At 38.9% G+C, this 22700-nt stretch overlaps 1 protein-coding gene across 2 annotated transcripts in view; it reads right to left on the reverse strand.

The window, feature by feature from the left end:
• Positions 1 to 22700, reverse strand: part of LOC119790894 (metal transporter CNNM4) — a 72749-nt gene that overhangs the window by 30079 nt on the left and 19970 nt on the right. For both annotated transcript variants that reach the window (XM_038296638.1, XM_038296639.1), the window contains exons 2-5: positions 14527 to 14670; positions 11043 to 11177; positions 8914 to 9083; positions 2837 to 2933 (exon numbers count right to left, since the gene is read on the reverse strand). In XM_038296638.1, the coding sequence (XP_038152566.1) occupies positions 2837 to 2933; positions 8914 to 9083; positions 11043 to 11177; positions 14527 to 14670 (546 nt within the window). The remainder of the gene's footprint in view (positions 1 to 2836; positions 2934 to 8913; positions 9084 to 11042; positions 11178 to 14526; positions 14671 to 22700) is intronic.

Raw genomic sequence — 22700 nt, forward strand, 5'->3', positions numbered from 1 at the left:
CAGAGGACTATATAGTGGATTTTATAGTGAATTCAGTTAACCCTCTGCAGGCAGATGTTGTAGATTTGCAACAGCTAAATGCTACTTAGCTAATTATTCCACATACATATTTTAAGAGCTTTTGTTACTCAGAAGTACAACAGAAGGACTTAGTTGTGCATTTGCAACAAACTGTTTCTCTCCAGCTCACCAGATGGCACTGCTGACTCACTTTCAACATGGCTGAGTCCTTGGTGTCACTGAAACAGATTTTCTAAGCACCAATTTCATGTAAGTATCACTACCGATTTTCATTATTTTGAAGTCAATACTACATAAGATGAATTATGAATGTGTATAGATATGACACATGACATTTAGTAGATTGTATCTCCTCTGGGTTTTTCACCAGAGGCATCACAATTTCAATGTTGGATTAGCAGCTTGCGCCCAAAAAGGTACCAATGGATGCTACGTGCTTTATCTACTAGTTTGCCTATATTCTGAGCAACAGTTTAACAGATACGGCCTTCTCAAGAGGTTTTGAGATGTCGGTGGAGAAAAATTTGTCTCTAATTTTGTGAGAGAACTTTTTTATTTTTATTTTGTTTTGTTATTTTTTTGTTTGTGACATACAAATAAAGTTAACTTTCATATCAGATTCAGTCTTCAGTTCATTGCATGTGAAGGTCTCTCTCTCAAAAAAAAAAGTACTGCCCCATATGATCATTTTCTCCAAATATCAGATTTTTCCTTTAAATAAAACTTAATTTGAGCCTGAGAGGGTTATCTAAGAATATGTACAGATGATGGCTGCTTTTTGCTCTGTTGGTCACATAACTTCTCCTTCTCCACGCGGAGCCTACGCTGTCTTTGTTATTATCCACTTCTGGCTGCTCTGACAGCAAATCCCATAATGCTTTGCATGGAAAGCTCTCCGTGCAAAGCATTCTGAGATATATCTGCCTCCTCTGAGGCCTTTCTTTTCTTCTCATACACTTCGTAGACACTTTTTCTGTTACGACCCTCGGCCATTTTAAAAGAACCGAAATGAAAAAGGTGAGCTTCAATGACTGTTTGCAACCGTAGCTCACCACAGATATCCGCCTGAAAGCACAGAAAAAGATAGCTAACGGGGCGAGCACGTAGGACGGCCTCACGTAAACATTTCACCAGAATGATTGACAGTTAGGAGGACCACTTATTTACATGATCCACCTGGAAATAAAAGATCCTTCTCTAATAATAATAATAATAATACATTTTATTTGTATTGCACTTTACATTTAAAAAAAATCTCAAAGTGCTACAAAATTCATAGTTAAAACAAAACCGTATAATAAAAACGGTATACATAGTTAAAATGAGACATTACAGTAAAATAACATACGTAGTAAAAACAAAACAGTACAATAACCATAAAACCACACAGATAAAATACTAACTAATGTTCATAGGCTTTTTTAAATAAAAATCTCTATACCATTAACACCAACAAATTAAGTCCACATGTGAAAAAAGAAAATGCAATCCCAAAATAAAACTTTGAAAAACTATTTAATAGAATAATTTGGTATGTTTTCTCAGATTTTATTCTTTCAAAAAAAATATTTTGTTTTAGATTTTGTATTCAAATTTCTTAATCAGATTGAGTTTTATGAAGTGATAAATAACACTTAAAATACAAACTGTTAAAAATAATAAACAGTTAGTAAAATAAAAACTAAAAAATTTGAAAAAAAAATGTGTGAAAAAAAAAAAATAGCAATTAAATAAATAACATTCAAAAACAAGATAACGATTCACGAGTACACGAGAACTCACAAGTACACATACTGAGAAACGGCCATTGTCTGTGCGTACTATAATAATGGACCAAGATTCACTCCATAGTTAGACTTTGATGGCCTAGTTTGTTGTTTAACAAGCCAACTCTGCTTTAAACAAACCTGCTTTAGACAAAACAGGATCATTTATCTTGAAACTAAATCCTACAAATAGTTTTTATTTACTAATTACATTAATCCTTAATAGAATCTGTTGCACTATATTTTTACTTTGCTGTAACAGCTTAACACAAACACATGGTTTTGTCTTTTATAAAATTCTATTAGGATATGATGTAGCTTTAGGTTGTAAAATGGGAATATGTGAAAAGAATTCTTGGTTTAGTTAAATTAGACTAATAATAGTGTCTAATTAGTCAATCCAGAGGGGTTTAAGATCATTCTTTTTATTATCAGAACATAAGGCAGTAGGAAGGCTTGTTCCGGCTGAATCTGTGGCATCACTGAGTAAACCAGATGAAAACACTGCAGGGGTTTTCTTTTTTATGAGGCCTAAAATATATTACTACTGCAGGAAGTAGAAACCCAGAAGTGCCTGCAGAGAAGGATCAGGACGGGCCAACACGTGGCCGGGGTCCACCTTTTTTTTTTATCTCAGCAGGACGTTTTACATCCACTTATCACCTTGTTATCACAATCCTGCTGTCAGCAAACAGGAAGTTGGTGTGAAAATGTGAGGCCAAATGGTTCGACGTCCTACAGACTAATTGTTCATTTCAAGTTACCTCTCCCCCTCCCCCTCTATGCATCAACAAAGGATTATTTTAAACAAAAACAAAACTTTCTGTTAATATCATCATCTGTATATTTTGGTTTGTTCAAGTTACCTTTTTCCAGTTTCCTTATTTAATATTTTTGAGCAGTAAATGCAAACTCCAGTAATTCAGAAATGAATCACCTTCGCTCATGGATTATTGCTGCATCAGACCAAAGAATGTTTAGAAATGCGTCACAGACATGCATGTGACTCCCTGCACATGTTGCCTGTGTGTGCGAGGGTGCAGACTCACCCAGCGATGAAGAGCTCAGAGCCATGACCCCGTAGTAGGAGAACGGGCCGGTCTCAAACTTCATGTTCTCATTTCCAGCTTCCACCTCCACCCGACCCTAAAAAACACAGAAACATTTCTCTTACTGGCCTGTTGAGGCAGCGGTGTAGCTCATCTGACACTCCAGATAAAATATGTCTAGATGCTACACACTGAATTAGATGTTCTTCTAGGTTTTGATGATGCAAAACCACCAGGAAGCAAACTAGCTTCTCTCATTTCTACGATTATTTCCAAATCAATGATACAGAAAGAAAGATGGGTTTATTTCATCCATGTATGTGTGTATATATATTATATAAACACTACCGTTTAAAAGTTTGGGGTCACATTGAAATGTTCTGAAGGAGAAATGCTAATGTGGTAAATGACTATTCTTGCTGCAAATGTCTGTTTTTTGGTGCAATATCTACATAGGTGTATAGAGGCCCAGTTCCAGCAACTATCACTCCAGTGTTCTAATGGTACAATGTCTTTGCTCATTGGCTCAGAAGGCTAATTGATGATTAGAAAACCCTTGTGCAATCATGTTCACACATCTGAAAACAGTTTAGCTCGTTACAGAAGCTGCAAAACTGACAGATTGAGTTTCTGGAGCATCACATTTGTGGGGTCAATTAGACGCTCAAAACGGCCAGAAAAAGAGAACTTTCATCTGAAACTCGACAGTCTATTCTTGTTCTTAGAAATTAAGGCTTTTCCATGCGAGAAATTGCTAAGAAATTGAAGATTTCTACTGCCTTCAGAGGACAGCACAAACAGGCTCTAACCAGAGTAGAAAAAGAAGTGGGAGGCCGCGTTGCACAACTGAGCAAGAAGATACGTACATTAGAGTCTCTAGTTTGAGAAACAGACGCCTCACAGGTTCCCAACTGGCATCTTCATTCAGGGTTCCTACAGCATAAGGCAAGTTAAATTCAAGACTTTTTAAGACTTTTTAATGCCACTTGAAATAAAAATTTAAGACCAAATTCACAAGAAACAAGAAAAACCTGCTTGCGGCAACTTTACCCAAAGGTTTATTTCTGACCTTGTCAATGTCTTAACTCTATTTTCTATTCATTTCACAACGTATGGTGGTGAATAAGTGTGACTTTTCAGGAAAACACAAAATTGTTTGGGTGACCCCAAACTTTTGAACGGTTGTATATATATATATATATATATATATATATATATATATATATATATATATATATATATATATATATATATAAATGGATCTATCTTTAAGCATCACACAACAACCATCACCAAGACTTCTATAATGCAGTTTTACTGGCTTTGGTTTTTAAAATGAACCCAACAGTGGCTGCTGCTGCGCCACTCACCACATCAGCAGGGTTGCCAGATGTCACTGACTTACGTTTTCCAGCCCAAACAATGTTCATAAACCACCTGGATATACGAAATCTCGCCTAATTTGAACCAAAGTCTATTGATCTCTAAGGTCATAAATCTAAAGAAAAACCTTTTTACCCATAGACGGCCATCCTAAACTGCCAGATAGGGAAACATCCCAACCTGGTAACAAAGCACGCAAGACGGGAAACGTAGCTTTTAGATGCAAAACCCCATCATGCACAGCAACATATTGAACATAAATTTGCCAAATATAAGAGTAACATTGTAGTTTGGTTTGAAGAAAGCATTTTAGTTTTATTATAATTTACTTTGTTGCAAGCATTTTACAGTTTGAAGAAATAGAAAATGACACCATATGCAAACCGTCACAAGGATGTGCATGACAAGGAATGGCTATATATACTGCATGCATCATTTAACTAGTTAACATTGTATTACTCCTTGAGCTCCAGGAGTTATTTACTGTCACAGCCTGCTTCAGCCTGAAGGTAAGTGTTGGGGCCAGTATGATGTAAAGATGAAATTAGGACCGGCCCACCAGGTAAATGCCTGGTATCACAGATTACTAGTCCGAGCCTGTGCACGAGTACCAGAAGTGGTTCAGAGGCTGTTCTACGTTAAATCCCGGAGTCGTGTCGTGTAGCATGAAAAACAGACACTGTGCCACCCTATAAATATTACATCCCAACGCAGGTGCACAACTGCAGGACGCAGTGTCTATTTACCTCAAACACATACGCCACGTTCTTATAGCACCATCGTTTTTGAGTTAAAACTTCACAGGATCCTTTACCTAACTGCCAGATTTCCATGTTAATCTCTCAGCAGATAAGGCAAAAACCTTCTGTCTCACCATGACTTGAAAGCTTCAGGCAATTCTCACAGAGATGGAAATAAATCTGCACTCACACACATGAATTCACCAGATTGGTGAAACAGAGACAGGTGTGCTCAGGTTGCACAGACAGGTGTCTGCAGTCACCCTAGGTGTCAGCGACCAAGCGTTGGAGCTTTGGCTCATGCTTTGAATACACAAACATATGCACAAATACAAACCGATGTACCGCAACACTTTTGGACAATATTCAATCCCCCTTACTTTGACAGTTTATCATGTCTTACATATTCACAACACATGTCATCTCAAGGCACTTTACAGTTCAACCAGATCATACAGTCAAATCGATACAAAGTTTTCTATCTAAGGAAAACCAGTTGATTGCATTGAGTCATTGACTCAAATACAATCCCTCACACTAAGCATGCTTGTAGCGACAGTGGAGAGGAAAAACTCCCTTTTAACAGGAAGAAACCTCCAGCAGCACAACTTACATAGTGAGTTACCCTGTGTAATAAATATGGTTAGTAGGTAATTATACTCAACTTACTGCCCTGAATTACCCATTAATTGCCAATTATTTACACAGTAGATTCCATGTATTACCAGCTAAATACAGCAGATAAAGGTGCATAGTCACATTAACTGGTGGAGTTTTCTCCAGGGGGGGCTATAAATTCAAAATAGACATCTACCAAAAACCATTTAAAATACTAAGTTATCACACCAGTATGTTTATATGAATGCCAACAACAAAAAACATTATAAAAACACTTTATAAAAACAAAAAATGTCATCTACAGGTTTACTTTTTTTACATAAATCTTGCCCGTTTGAGGCTTGGTGAAGGAAAATCTGTCCAATATTGTGTCACAAACGTAAAAAAAAATTATGTACCAGTTTAATAATGGAGAAGCTATTAGTCAGCCTTATAATTTTTTTAATATATAAAAATTACAATTAATTATTATACTTATAATTATAATAAGTATAAGTAGAAGTATAAGTTATTATACGTCTCTATGAATGTTATAGATTTTCCTACCCATAAATATTACTATAAGGTATACATTCTAAGGTTTCGTATAATAGTCTGGAAGAGCAAAAAATTACGGAAGCGTATTGCATTTACCAAAGAAAAAAAAATCTGACAGCTTATCTCATAAAACATCTCATAAAACATCACAATTACGAGATAATATCTCGTAATTATGAGATAAGCTGTCAGATTTTTTTTTCTTTGGTGAATGCAATACGCTTCCATAAAAAATACCCCTTTCTCAGTGGCCGAAAAACCCGTAAAAGCTGAACAATCGGCTTTTAGTGGCAGTAGCAACAGCTCACTGATTCGTGTCTACCCGGTTCAAACGATTCGTTAAGCGGCCCGCGTTAAAATCACCTCGGCTCTGATCGCAATGTTGTATGAACACCAGAGCCGGTGTAGGTACCAGATCTGCTCGGGGCCCTGCCCTTTTCCTATGACATCATAATATGGCAACTCCACTATGATAAACTATATTTCATCCGTTTCTTACCAATTAGATCTCTTTCAGTGTCAACATATTATTACGGATATTTGCTATTATTTAACATTTCACTATCTAAAGTAGCTGAAAGTAGAAAACAACAATTTTTTTAGTCTTGAATTAAAGTACTGCCTTCTTAAAAAGAAAATTATTTTCGTGGATATTTCAGACAAAACAGCAGTTATTCTACTTGGAAAATGATGTTGGTGACACAAATTTAAAAGTATTGTAGCTTAATATGGCTAACTGACAGAGCTAATAGAGGCTAACCCTGTTTGTGACTAAATACAGCTAGACACAGCGCTACCCAGCTCTCTTCCTTTATAACATGGTCTAGCAGTTATTTTGTCCCGAATAAACAGATTTCTTTCAGCTTTGTTATCAATCAGGTAAAACTTAATCAGTCATAAGATGCACTAACATTACAGATGCTTTCGACTCGGCACATGGACGCTGCATTGTTATTACTGTTGCCGTCTGGGCAACCACAATGTTTCACGTCATGGGGGCACATTTAGCCAATCATATATCGTAACATCACTGCGATAGCAGATCTGGTACCTACATCGGGTTGACCTGCTAATTTACGTTACACCATTTAAACAATAAACCACACTTACTACGCCTGGCTTCCTGACATGTTGCTCTCCATTGTTTACTTTCCCGAATTGTGTTACTGATAATGGGCATGTTTAAATCCTGAGATCAAGGTTGCAGCAGGGAACTACAGCAGGTTTTGTGATAAACCTGGGCTGAGATGTGAGATTTTGGCCAAAAGTGGACACCTGTAATGAAAACTGATACAAGAAGTTTTATTTGAAACCAACGCATGTAAACTACTCTCCACAGCATTTTGAATGTTGTATGCATCCAACTCTAACACCATGATGCCCCAGTATTTCATGAGTATGAATGAGTCTATGCTCCTTGTCTGCATTCTGTTGCTTTTTATCCCCCACCCCCCTAGATTCTTTGCTACAAGGATGTGGATCTGTTTCTCTACACTCATGTCAACTTCTGTCGGAAACTAAACTGCCTGTGATTGGCAAATTTGAAATATAAAGTTATATATTCAGTGGAGCCGGTAAAAGAAATTCACTTCTACAACTAACTTTAGCCGTAAGGTATTCAAGGCCATGTTTAGTAGTTAAATCTGAGGTATTCCATGCTAACCTTAGCCATTAGCTCCGAGGTTTTTCCATGCTAACTTTAGCCATTAGCTCAGAAGTTTTACCAGCCTAACTTAAGCCGTTGGCTCAGAGGTATTCCAGGTTAACTTTAGCAGTTAGCTCTGAGGTATTCCAGGCTTACTTTAGCCGTTAGCTCAGGGGTATTCTAGGCTAGCTCTAGCTGTTAGCTCCGAGGTATTCTAGGCTAGCTTTAGCAGTTAACTCAGAGGTATTCCCTGCTAACTTAAGCCGTTAGTTTAGAGGTATACCAAGCTAACTTTAGCCGTTAGCTCCAAGGTTTTTCCAGGCTAACTTTAGCAGTTAGTTCTGAGGTATTCCAGGTTAACTTTAGCAGTTAGCTCCGAGGTATTCCAGGCAACTTTAGCAGTTAGCTCTGAGGTATTCCAGGCTAACTTCAGCCATTAGCTCAGAGGTATTCCAGGCTAGCTTTAGCTGTTAGCTCCGAGGTATTCTAGGCCAACCTTAGCAGTTAGCTCAGAGGTATTCCAGGCTATAGCCGTTAGCTCTGAGCTATTCTATGCTAACTTAAGCTGTTAGCTTAGAGGTATACCAAGCTAACTTTAGCCCTTAGCTCCAAGGTTTTTCCAGGCTAACTTTAGCAGTTAGCTCTGAGATATTCCACGCTAACTTTAGCAGTTAGCTCTGAGGTAGTCCAGGCAACTTTAGGAGTTAGCTCTGAGGTATTCCAGGCAAGTTTAGCAGTTAACTCTGTGGTATTCCATAGGAACTTTAGCGGTTAGCAGGCTAACTTTAGCAGTTAGCTCTGAGGTAGTCCAGGCAACTTTAGCAGTTAGCTCTGAGGTATTCCATAGGAACTTTAGGCGTTAGCAGGCTAACTTTAGCAGTTAGCTCAAAGGTCTCCTTTCATTGATACACATTTTATATTCAAATGAATGAGATGTTCCTGACCGACCGAACAATCTGGTCAGAGGTAATCACACCTTTGGATAGTAGAGTTACATGATAACCTCCAGCTTATCCAAGAAGATGGCATTCAGCACCTGGGTGGGAATCGCTGGGTTACATCCACATTATTTATAACTTAGGGATTCAATCTGTAGCTGCCTTTTAACATTTGCACCTCTTGTGTGTCTTGTTCTTTTGTGGGTGTGTATTCACCTGCAGGATGAGTACAAAGTAATCAACAGGTTTCCCCTTCTGGTAGAGAAAGTGCTGCGGCGATCGCTTGTCATTTTCGTTAAACTTGAGCTCCTGAATGACCTGTGGGTGTCTTAGGATCCTCAGCAGGACCTTCTCTGTGATCTGGAACGGGCTGAACAAGTTCACCTCTGGCAAGATAAAAAAAAGCAGAGAAAATATCAGAGCACATTCTATTATTTCTAATAGAAATAGAAGAAAAAAATAGTCCTATATCCCAGAATTTTATTAGACAATATTAGTATTGATTAGAAATACAGCTAAATGGATTTTAAATATGTATAATATTTATTGGGAAAATTTCATTTTATTGTCTTTTATATAACTTTTAAAACTCCAGCCACTAGGAGGCAGCGTAGCACCTGAGAGCCAATCATTCAGCTGCTCTGCATCAGCCACATTAGAGCAAAAGCAAAATTTTGTGAGAATTTCCAGATCGACGATGTTACAGAAATGGCATTATATAATTTTTGTTAATGTATCGAGATATATCCTCTTATATGTATCGTATCGTAAAATTCTTGCCTAGCTTAGCATTTGTTAACACAGGAGATTCACTCCTGCTGAAGTAGGATCTATGTCATCAGACAGGCTGAACTTTTTGTTATAGTCTGAAATACACCTTGCAACTAGGTACAAAACCAGTCATACAGAATTTCCTGTTTTCTACTTTATTATTTTCTGTTTAATTGAAAAATATGTTTAAAGTCGTAGGGAAGTGGCTTTTCAAAGCATAAGATTTCCGAATTCTCACAAGTGGTGCCCGATTTTATACGAGTGAATAAAGTGAATGTGATTGGTCGTTTATCAAGTGAGCGGGGTTGTTGTGGCGGATGATTTGCAAGCTTTTCGGTTCTGGTCAGTTTGTCGGTAGCATCTTGCTAACCAGTTAGCAACTTAGTGCTAGTAGGTTCCAAATGGGAAATTCAATTGGGACCAAATAGCACTAAATTGGTGACTTAGGCCCCGTCTACACGAAGTCAAAATGAACACGAAACGCTAATATTTTCCAGAACGTTTGTCATAAAGACGGAGACGTAAAATAAATGTGATCGTCCACACGAATGCATGAAAACGCTGCAAAATGTATGCCAGGCCTGTAAGTGGCGCTGTGGTGCCAAAGCAAAAATAGGCGACGAAATGTTGGGCATGCGCAGTAATATTTATACATGGTTGCCCTGCGGGTCCATTTTCGTGGTTCAGTCAAATTCAGGTGCTGAACTATGTCGTCGATATTGCTCTGTTCTTCCTGGAGATATTCCAGAAGAAGAAGATTCTGTTGTAAGCCCGACAGCAGGGTGAGTAGCATTAGCAGCAACCATTCAACACAGTACGGCGCCATTGTTGTTGTGATACTGTGTCGCGCACGCGTGTTTAGAGGCGACGCTATGACGCATGCGTGTAAGAAAAAAAATGTGGTTAGAGCTTAAAGATGGAAACGCGAAAACGGCGTTTCAAAATCTTCCCACTCTGAAGGCTTAATAAAAAAAAGATCGTTTACAGACCCCCAAAACGCCGGCTTTGTATGGATGAGAGGCTGGTTTGGTGAAAAATTTGTGCGTTTAGGCCAGGGTTTGGCTTCGTGTGGACGGGGCCTTAGAAACGACACTGTCAAGGAACGCTATGGAGGAGACAGGAGAGTTGTGTCGAAGGTCGTTGATGAGTCTTCTAATCAACGATGAGAAGACTTCTTTAACAAACTTTTTGCTATCCAAGTATTAATAGATTAATCGAAAAAATAATCGAAATATTAATCAGTTTGCCAAATAATCATTAGCTGCAGCTCTAAATACGACACCGAAAGAAATTCCATATAAGCGAATGTTAACGATTCATTGGATGAAACAAATTTGAATATATTAAACCGTTATTCAAAAATGAATCAAGGGTCCACAATTTCTTTGTATCCGTAAACCTATAGCTATATGTTGAGTTGATCATAAGAGAACTAATCTAAAGGAACAACTCTAAATCTACAAGAAAGTAGTTGAAAAAAAAACGGGTGCAAATTACTTTTCATAATTTGCTATTAGAATGACATTACATTTGCCTTGACTCTTAGATTTAACCCTCATGCCCTCGGACTTCACCTGTGGCTAAGAAACGATGTGCCGCCAACATGAGCTGAGGTGTTATCTTCACTTTACTGTCGCCGTCCTGCTTGAAGGCTGAGAAGTCTGGCTTGTTTTTGTGGGGGTCCACCTTCTTCCTGTTTCTGTTGTCGGCTGTAAAGAAATGGCAGTAGAAGGAGTGAGTGGCTGGAGACTGAAGAACAAGAACAGAAAAGAAAACTGATTATATGAAAACAGAATTATATTCCTTAGGTTTTGTCTTTTAAAATGCCTGGCAGAGAGATCTTGAGTTAGTTGACAAAAAGGACATTTTTACAGAACCTTACATTTGAAAATTTTGAATACAAAAAAGTCAAAAATCTTTTTTGGAAACAAAATTGAATGCAATCTGACAAAAAGAGCTAAGTCACTCTTAAAACCTTTTTTTAAATCGGTTTTCAAAGTTTAATTTCTGAAGTTTTTCTTTCAATTAATTGCTAGGAGCAATACTGGAAGTAAATTCACTCCATGTAGAGTACAACAGCAATAGACATATAACCAGATCACACAGCTACAGTTCCCCTATATCCAGTCTAACGGAGCTTCAGCTGTTCTGAAAAGAACAAAGTGTGTAAAGCTGGTAGAGAAGTAGACCAAAGGGCTTGGACCTAGAAGAGAAAAATATAAACAAATTTTCCTTCCACTTTACAACTAGGTATACACTGTTCCTTATGTACGCAGGCGTAAGTTGACATTCCTTTTTGTTGAAATTTTCCTTTTGTATTCACTCTATATACAAAATCTGTGTATACAAAATAACAATAAAGTTTGTCTATGTCTGACTCTAAAAAGTCCAAAGGGTTTAAAAACTTCATTGATAACCATGAACCTATAAAACAGAGACTGGAAGACAGGAAGCGAACAGGAAACCAGAGACAGATGAAAACAGAGGGCTTAAATAGAGCAGAGAACAGGTGCAGGCTAAAGGCTGAAGGACAAGACAGGTGAATAGGATCTACTGAAAAACAGCTGGCTCTGGCTAAAGGCTGGTTTATGCTCAGAAACCAGGTCGTCTGCTTGCGTGTGGCAGTGAACGCAGATATGCCCCGCCCCTTCTGCAGAAACTCTGGTGCACCTCTAAAAAATTGCAGGTGACCACAGACCGTGCTGCAGACAGGAGGCATCTGATTGGTCAAATCTACAGGTGCTGGTCATAAAATTAGAATATCATGAAAAAGTAGATTGATTTCAGTAATTCCATTTAAAAAGTGAAACTTGTATATTATATTCATACATTACATACAAACTCATATATTTCAGATGTTTATTTTGTTTAATTTTGATGATTACAAATGACAACAAATGAAAATCTCAAATTCATCATATCAGAAAATTAGAATATTGTGAAAAGGTTCAAAATTGATGGCCCCTGGTGCCACACTCTAATCAGCTAATTAACTCAAACCACCTGCAAAAGCCTTTAAATGGTCTTTCAGTCTAGTTCTATAGGCTACACAATCATGGGGAAGACTGCTGACTTGACAGTTGTCCAAAAGACGACCATCGACACCTTGCACAAGGAGGGCAAGACACAAAAGGTCATCGCTAAAGAGGCTGGCTGTTCACAGAGCTCAGTGTCCAAGCACATTAATAGAGAGGCGAAGGGAAGGAAAAGATGTGGTCGAAAAAAGTGTACAAGCAAGAGAGATAACCGCACCCTGGAGAGGATTGTGAAACAAAACCCCTTCAAAAATGTGGGGGAGATTCACAAAGAGTGGACTGCAGCTGGAGTGAGTGCTTCAAGAACCACCACACACAGACGTATGAAAGACATGGGTTTCTGCTGTCGCATTCCTTGTGTCAAGCCACTCTTGAACCACAGACAGCGTCAGAAGCGTCTTGCCTGGGCTAAAGAGAAACAGGACTGGACTGCTGGTGAGTGGTCCAAAGTCATGTTCTCTGATGAAAGTAAATTTTGCATTTCCTTTGGAAATCAAGGTCCCAGAGTCTGGAGGAAAAGAAGAGAGGCACTTCATCCACGTTGCTTGAAGTCCAGTGTAAAGTTTCCACAGTCAGTGATGGTTTGGGGTGCCATGTCATCTGCTGGTGTTGGTCCATTGTGTTTTCTGAGGTCCAGGGTCAACGCAGCCACATACCAGGAAGTTTTAGAGCACTTCATGCTTCCTGCAGCTGACCAACTTTTTGGAGATGCAGATTTCATTTTCCAACAGGACTTGGCACCTGCACACAGTGCCAAAGCTACCAGTACCTGGTTGAAGGACCATGGTATCCCTGTTCTTAATTGGCCAGCAAACTCTCCTGACCTTAACCCCATAGAAAATCTATGGGGTATTGTGAAGAAGAAGATACAATACACCAGACCCAACAATTCAGAAGAGCTAAAAGCCGCTATTAGAGCAACCTGGGCTATCATAACACCTGAGCAGTGCCACAGACTGATCGACTCCATGCCACGCCGCATTGCTGCAGTAATACAGGCCAAAGGAGGCCCAACTAAATACTGAGTGCTGTACATGCTCATACTTTTCATGTTCATACTTTTCAGTTGGCCAACATTTCTATAAATCCTTTGTTTTTATTGGTCTTCAGTAATATTCTAATTTTCTGATATGATGAATTTGAGATTTTCATTTGTTGTCATTTGTAATCATCAAAATTAAACAAAATAAACATCTGAAATATATGAGTTTGTATGTAATGTATGAATATAATATACAAGTTTCACTTTTTAAATGGAATTACTGAAATCAAAACTTCTTTTTCATGATATTCTAATTTTATGACCAGCACCTGTACATCCGCTCTTCGCTATACGTACTTCCTGTTTGGTACCTTAGTGACTTTTTATATAGAATAGCGAGGTGCGTGAGAACGCTGTGACCCTTTTTCCACCTGTATCCCCGCTCTTTTTGGCCCTCATGTCCCTCCGTTGTCGCACAAACTTGTCCCCATTTCCTCACCGCCTCTGCCGTATCTAGACCCAAAGCTAGTTCCTGATCGTCCCTCTTGCATTGTGGCATGGAAAATCATAGCGCAGAGCATGCTTCAATATTGGGCATAAATCAAAAGTATCTGCAAATTTAAAAAGCTCACTGCGACAAACTGCTGCAGGAGGATAACCAGCCCTTAACAGAGCACAATTAACCAGGGAAAAGAAACAACAGAACCCATCAAAAAATATAGATTAAATAAGAAAACAACAGCGTGAACACTGGCAACACTAAGAAATACAAAAGAACATCAGATAGAATTATCTACAGACACTAAGCACAAGAATATTCATTCCTATAACATTCCCTAACATAGAAAAGATATCAAAAAATGACAAGAGCAAGAGATGATAATAAAACAATAAGGAAAGTGCTGAGGGACAAAATAAAAGCATAACCTAAAACCTTGAGCTCTTCAACCTAATAAAGACATTACACCTTCTACCAATGAGCCAATGTGAGGATTAACAGATATGGCCACTTTCACACCATCCCAGCTAACTCTGACTCACTGTAGAGGTCCGACTCGTCCAGGATCTCTGACTTGATGATCTCCTCGATGACGTCCTCTAAGGTGACCAGTCCCAGCACCTCGTAGAAAGGGTCCCCCTCCCCCTCGTTGTTCACCTTCTGGACGATGGCCAGGTGGGATTTACCTACACAGAAGGACCAGAGGTTAACTCGAGGTTACAGCAAGCCGCTGCTCATCAACATTTTAAGACATAAATATAATCATAATAATAAGAATGTAGGACAGAGCCAGACGGAACAAAAAAGAATGAATTTGCTTTAGAGCAGAAGCTGCTTCTAAGACTTCAGTCTTCAAACAGATTTCTGCCCTAGCGAGATGAAAATAAATTTCCTTTCTTTCTTTTTTCCACTTTTCAAACATCCTTTTTGCCGTTGGATCTGTCATTGGATTTATATCACTGCCAGAGGGATAGACTGATGCCTTAATATAGCCCAGACAGGGATAAGAGCTTTAGAGAGAAAGGGGTTAGAAAAGCTGCCAGAATGAGATAAAGAGGAATGAAGTAAATACATAAGTCCACTCTTATGCACACTAAGTGTGCTTAAAAAAAAAAAAAGAAAACTCTACGTGTGCACGGGCAGTGACGTCTGCCGTCAGGAGGTAAGTAAAGAAGTCTAATCAGGTCAACGGGACGGAGGCCTGTCAGCTCGTTGACATCAGATACCAGAAGCTCTAGATTGGTTGGCTTCTAGACATGCAACTATGTGACCAAAGAAACAAAAAAATCACACACCTCTGCTTTCTTGTTATAAAGCTTTTATTTTTATTTTATGTACATAAGGTACCTTTTTAAAAAGTTCTTTGAACAACCTTAAAGAATAAATTTTAGTCCCTTACTCCCTGAGCAAGACCCTTAACCCCACGCTGCTCCACGCAGTGGCAGCCCACCGCTGCCTAAGGGGATGGGTTAAACGCAGAGTTGGTGAAGATTCACAGTCATCCAGGTCATAGTCATTCCAAAAATAGAGAATTAAAAACATTCCACTTGGGAAGCGAAACGTCTTCAAACGTTGAAACAAAGTCCAATGGATTGTTTTTAATTTTCTTTTTTTTTTGGTTCAATCAAGAGGTAAATTTCTCAAGAGTGAGATCAATAAAGTTCAGTTATTATTATTATAAAGGTTTAATGCAGGTAAAGCCTGTTGTCACCTTCTAAAACACTAGCCATGTTTCCATTCAAAAGGCATGGGAATTTTGAGCAAAGCTTTAAAAAGTCAAAAATAAATAAATAAAATGCAGGTAGGACGTGTCTCCATCTATTGGAGCAAATTAATGAGGCCATGTAAAGCGTAATGTTGTCATAAGGTGACGTTACACTTCCCTCTAGTAAACAGGACAGACAGACAGACAGACAGACAGACAGACATGAATTAACAGATATGGAATTATATACTTAACAAAAAGTGTGAAACAACTGAAAATATGTCTTATATTGAAGGTTCTTCAAAGTAGCCTCCTTTTGCTGTGATTACTGCTTCGCACACTCTTGGTATTCTCTTGATGAGCTTCCAGAGGTCGTCACCTGAAATGGTTTTCACTTCACAGCTGTTCCCTGTCAGGTTTAATAAGTGGGATATCTTGCATTGTTTCACGCTTTTTTACAAAGTATATAATTACACACGAGTTAAGTCATAGTTTTGATGCCTTCAGTGTGAATCTACAATTTTCATAGTCATGAAAATAAAGAAAATGCTTTGAATGAGAAGGTGTATATATATATATATATATATATATTAGGGGTGGAACGGTTCACAAATCCACGGTTCGGAGGCTGTATGCTTTGCTTTGTGCAGGCGGTCTGGAGCGCAGCGGGGCGGAGCGGAGCGCTGACGGAGTATGTGGGATTTCGGGGTTAGCCTGACATGTTGGTCATGTTGCTGTTAGCATAAACAAAACGTGTTGCACAGTGCTTGCACACTGTTGCACTTTTATCCACAACTTTCTTTCCGCCGTCATCGTAGGTCACTCTAAATGCAAAGTGGTCCCATACAGCAGACCTATAAAGTGCTGCTGGCGCGTCTTCCAACTCCTGTTCTTTCCCACTCGCCATACCCACACAATTCTCCACAACAACTGATTTTTTTCTGCTACACCCGGCTACGCTGCTTCGCTTCTTCTTCTTCTTCTTGTTTACTACTGGTGGTTGGCTTTGGTCGCAGTACCGCCACCTTCTGCTCTGGAGTGTAATCGCTTCGCCTATGAGAAAAAGGAGCAGCGCATGAACCGAATGAAACACACGCGAACCGAACCGAGACAGTCGAACCGAACGATTCTGACGGTTTTCATGAACCGATCCATCCCTAATAGATATTATATATATATATATATATATATATATATATATATATATATATATATATATATATATATATATATATATATATATATATATATATATATGCTGTAGCATGTTAAGTACAGCTTAAACTACAGAAGTAGCTATTGAAAATGTTCCCTACTTTCCTTGATGGGCCCTTGGCTGGTCCCCAACAATTCCTTTTAAAACATCAATCTTTGTACTAAAATATTTCTTCTGTTATGATTTTTAGACATTAAGATCTAAAGACAAGCATCATCTCATATTCAGACCCTGTAGTTCTGTGTGGAGTCAGAGTAAAAAAAATATGCAAGAGGGTATGGAGCTAAATCGGCCTCAATTTTCACAAATACACATATGGGATTCATACATGCACAGGACAAGATCCACACAAACACAGCGCAACTCACGCAAGCATAAAAGGTCCACACATGCACAGCACATGATTCGCCAACGTATTTCTGGTCCATAAACACTTAGAAATTAAATTACAAAGTATCAGCGGTCTTTAAACTTCACTGCATTTGTGTTTGGATGTTAAGACTCTCCTAACGTGCTTTAATACACAAATGCATTTTTTTTTGGGACAGGGGATGGTTTTCAACCAATCAATTTAGTCCGTTTTTTTTGTCGTAGTTTGTGCATAAAACAACAACAACAACAAAAATCATTCACTAGGTCAGTTAGACACATTAGGTTTAAAAACAAACATTGGATGTCCATTAGATCTTAGGTCTGGGGATTTGTCTTTAGGATGCACTATTCTCTGTCTAAAGGACGGGTTATACTCCTGCAGCAGTGTGTGGCAGTTAGCTTGTCACAGGTATAATGCAGATATTTTGATATATGTCCAATTTCGAAGCGTGGTCTGCGCTATGTTATTCCTCACCACAACAAGAGGGACAATGACGAACTAGCTGTGGGTCTAGATATGGCCGAAGCGGTGACGAAGTGGAAAAATGCAAGGGGCAAGTTTGTGCGACAATGGAGGGACATGAGGGCCAAAAAGCGCAGGGATCCAGGTGGAAAAAGGGTCCCAGCGTTCTCGCGCACCTTTCTTTTCTAGCGGGTCCATCTTTACGAGTCGGTTTCCACAATGGCGTTCATACAAACAAAACAAGCCGGTAAGGTACCAAACAGGAAATATGCATAGCTTAGAGCGGATGTAGGTTTGACCAATCAGAGGCCTCCTGTCTGCGGTCACCTACAATTTTGGAGAGGTGCACCAGAGTGTCTGCAGAAGGGGCGGGGACTCGTTTTTTCTCACTGGGACACGCGCATTTGACCTGGTTTCTGAGTATAAATCAGGCTCCACTGTAAGCGGCAATCTGCCAAGACCGACTGGGGTTCAAGGAGACAGAAACGGACATAGAAAAAAAGCAGAGATACCAAAGGCAACGGTAAAAGGCGGCCCCGTCCAGGAAACACAAAGCCAGGCAAACAAGCCAGCCAGCTCCCATGTCAGAGGATGAAGAGATACATCCAACCGGTCACATTCAGAGAAACAGGACTACACTGAAAAACAGGCCGATCTCCAAGATCTATAAAGAAAGGTGTTGATGGCAGCAGCACAGCTGATATTTCTCTAAAAATGGCGGAGTGTCTGCAGAAGGGGCAGGGACACATTTGCACTCCCTGCTTTCACACGCAGACATCCTGGTTTCTTATTATAAATCAGCCTTTAAATTCTGAAAATAATATGCAATGTTTATGTTTCTTCCAAACAGTAATCTAGCTTAGACTCACTGTTTGGAAAAAACTGATCAGCTTTGTCTCTTGCTTACCCTTAATTAATGCATAATAAAATGTATGAAGGTGTTATAATAACATATCTATAAATTACTTACTAGTGCCTGCAAGGAGAGCCCGACTGCAAAGTAGTGCTTGCATTTTTTTTACTTAAGTAAAAGAACAGATACCTGTGTAAAACTACTGCAGTAAAAATGACACAAACAGGTTTTAAGCTGTCTACACTATGTCAATTCTGTTCAGTTTATTTCTATAGCGCCAATTCACAACACATGTCATCTCAAGCCACTTTACAGATAGATCATGAAAAAAGGCAGATTCTATCTAGAATTCTTTCTGAATTAATATTTCTGTCAGGATAAGGTAGTTATGTTGTTCCTACTCCTGCTCCCCAGGGGCCCCTGCCCTGCATGATTTAGATCCGGCTCTGTTCCACCACAACTGATTCAAAGGAGGGCTTCTCTTCCTGCAACAAGTGCTGCACAAGACCTAAAACATGCAGGACAGGAGTCCCTGAGGAACAGGATTTGAACCGGTGATTTATGTAGTTTTAACTGCTAGTACTGCATGAGCAGCTGCAAGAAGGTGAAAAAAGAACTGCCAATAAACTGAATCATTAGTGCAGGTTTGTGCTGTTAAAATGACGGTTTGTGCTACTTTTGTGTGAGAGTTATTTAAGGTGATTTTTTGGGTCATGCAGAGGTCACCATCCCCACCCTAACATAATTGACCTCATTTCACTGGTGACATGAAGCACGTGAAGACTATACAGGAGAAAAACTCCTCTAGGATACACATGATGAGCATTCAACCATTTCTTTATTATTAATCCTTCTTTTCAGTGATTTCTGTCGCCTGAAATGCTCACAATTAAACTCCCATCCACCAATGAGTTCCTCTAAACGCTAACGTCAGCCTGAAAGTGGCCGCTGTCACAAACAGAGCCCGGCCTGTCTGCTCTGGCATACTGCAGTTGCAGCAGAGCTGTAGTCAGGCCCTGTTCATGCCATGACTCATCACTCCAACATCATCATCATCATCATCGCTCCCGGTCCCTCTGGCAGTGACACGACGGGTCAGAAAGCCCCGCAGCGAGGTTCTGCAGCAGTTGAGCTCATGCCGATCCTGTTTTGCTGCAATAAGTTAAAGCTGCATGGATGCACGGCTGCTAAAAAAAGGAGGGGCTCAGCTGTGGATGAAAGCTGAACCGCAGTGACAGCTGGAGCTAATTCTTCTGCTTATTTCGGACAACTTTAAGCATGAGGATAAGACAAACGGAGCTTTCCGATGTGTCCTCAATAAGCTGCAGCTATGACAGTAATTACATTCGTTAGGTGTAGATAAAGCAATGCACAGATTTCCTTCAGCAATCCCGGGTGCCTGAACGTGCAGATTTTGATCCAGTCAAACATTCAATGCAGAGTTTATTCCTGCTGTGGAAAACCTCAGTTAAGTTGCAGGGAATAAAAGCCTGTTAACAAATATAAAATAAATAAATAATGAGTCTGAAAGTGAACTCACTCCAGATTTGTTTCCTTCTCACATTTACTGTTAAGTAACTACACGATAAAGTGGTAAAAATTGCTCTAATTTAAATCTCCTGTGAGGATATGTGATTAACTTTACACAAAGTTAAAGAATATGGGGTGAAATTTGCTCCATTATTTTTGAAACCGAATTACACATTTTGTAAATGAAAAAGGAAAAAAAAATAGAAAATACAATCCAAAAAGGAAACTTAGAAAAACTTTGCGATCAAAACAAAGGTAACCTTACTTTTTCTCCGATTTTAAATATTTTCATATTTTTTTATTAATAAAAAAAAAAAGATATTTTATTTTTTCAAATATTATTTTTCAAATTCTCTTTATTTAGATTGAATTTTTTTGCAGATCACTTCTCTCCACTTCTGGAGAAGGGCTTCCCTCTGGAGTGAAGATTAATTTTTAATGGTTTGCATTGCAAAGTGGGCGTCAAGTACGAGAGTTTTCTATTGGGCTTGAAATGAAGAGAATGTGATCAATAAAACACAATTTAGAAAGACTGAAATCTGTAAAACTTAATATAAAAAACAGAAGAAAAAAAAATGAAACTTGAAAATTTACAAATTTACTTGTTTCTTGCTTGAAACAATTATGGAACAAAATTCACTCCATAATGAAACAGAAGCTGCTTTTAGCTCCAATGACCCGGACTCTTGCTGCCAGACAGAAAATCTGAAATCTATGAAAGTTAGCCATCTTCAGTTTCAGAAAAAGAGATGGAAGAAGCCTTTTTAGAGCAAGTCTTGCATCATGCCTGCGTTGAATAAAGCTGTGAACAGACCAGACCGTCGGGATGCAACTGGAAGGTTGTTCTTTCACCTTGATCGTCCCTTTGCAGTCCAAACCTTCTATAATGGAACCATGGAGGGGAAAGTATATATTCTCTGAATTGAATAGCCATAGAAATTCTGCTCAGACTGTAAGAAACCGTCTCAGGGAAGCTCAACTGCATGCTTGTCGCCCTCGTTGGGGTTCCCAGTTTGTCGCCGTAACCGACTTGAGTGGAAAAATGCTCACATCTGGCACTTCTGAGAGGTGTTCCCTTCGCGGATGAATCCCGGGTTTACACTGCTCAGGGCAGATGGCAGACAGAGTGTGTCTTGTTGTGTGGATGAGCAGTTTTCACATGTCAATGTTATTGATTGAGTGGCCCACTGTGGCAGCCCCCTTCTTGATAAAAGTCTTACAAATCATCCCGCTTCTTAAACAACCATCCCCCCATACAATCCCCTGTGACATTTTATCAATGAATGTGTAAATTTCTATGGTATATTAACAGTAATGGCAAAAATATTGCCCTTTTAAAAACTAACACTTCAGGTAAGTCAAGAATCAGAGCAAATATGTAGAAGTCCTAATCTCTGGACACAGTGATAGCTGCACAACTAGTTAAACTAGTTTGAGGCGCAAACATTTTTCTGTCTTTAAAGTTGTAATGACCCACGAGATTTAGTCTAGATCAGGGGTCTTCAACGTTTTCCAGGCCAAGGACCCCCAAACTGATGTCTAGATGGAGCGGGGACCCCCTAATTATATATATTGTATTCAATTGTTTTATATCAAACTGGTCCTATATGTAACTAAAGTAATTTCTCCGTGGGATTATTAAAGTATTTCTGATTCTGATTCCTGGTTGGGTCAGGTGTTGTGAATGAATCGGTTCCCAGCTTGAAAGAGCTCCTGCACTGCAAAAACATTCTACAAATGAGTAAAAATGTTTTAAAATAAGTGTATTTACCCTTAATTTAAGCGGGAAAATAACATGATCAGCAAATGGAATGAACATTTTTACCCTTGAAATAAGATAATTAGATATTATGCCCTTGAAATAAGAAACTTCAGTTGTTTTTTCTTATTTTAAATGTTTTAAATGTTATTCCATTGGCAAAGTGTCTGCTCAATTTAAGAAGAAATCCACTTATTTTAAGAAATAATTACTAAATTAGATTAACAGTTTTTGCAGTGTGTGTCGCTGAATGTGTGCATCGATGACTGAAAGACATCTTCTGCCTCCATTTATCTGTTTACTACAGTGTGTTGAATTCATGTTAATGTGTATCTAAAAACATTTCAATGAGTGGAAAAAATTGCAGGGGGAAATAAAATAAAAAGTCTAATCAACCAAAACTTTTGCGACCCCCATGCAGAACCTCCATGGACCCCCTAGGGGTCACGGACCCCCTGTTGAAGACCTCCGGTCTAGAGTGTACAGGCATCGCTGAACATTCAAAATCTGCATTTTGGTTGTGAATCGAACATAAAATTAATCTGTAGACCGCTGCTGTCTTGCTAAGTGAAAGCCAGAATGTAGAAGATGCTGATGAGACAAGTGGAGCTAACATCCATCTCATGCATATTGATTTAGGTGAATAGCCTATATTAATTAGGCTATGTATGCTTCCAAAAAAAGAGAAATTCCACCTTCCCCCTTCTTTTTTTTTACAACTCAACTAATGGGTATGGGCAGATGTCTGAAGAACTTATACGGAAGAGGATTAGGGCCACTGGAAAAAAAAAAAAAAGTTAACTGATTTTTTTTTTTTT

This window comes from Cyprinodon tularosa, unplaced genomic scaffold (genome assembly GCF_016077235.1).
Source record: "Cyprinodon tularosa strain WSP-4 unplaced genomic scaffold, ASM1607723v1 ctg374, whole genome shotgun sequence".
Lineage (NCBI taxonomy): Eukaryota > Metazoa > Chordata > Actinopteri > Cyprinodontiformes > Cyprinodontidae > Cyprinodon > Cyprinodon tularosa.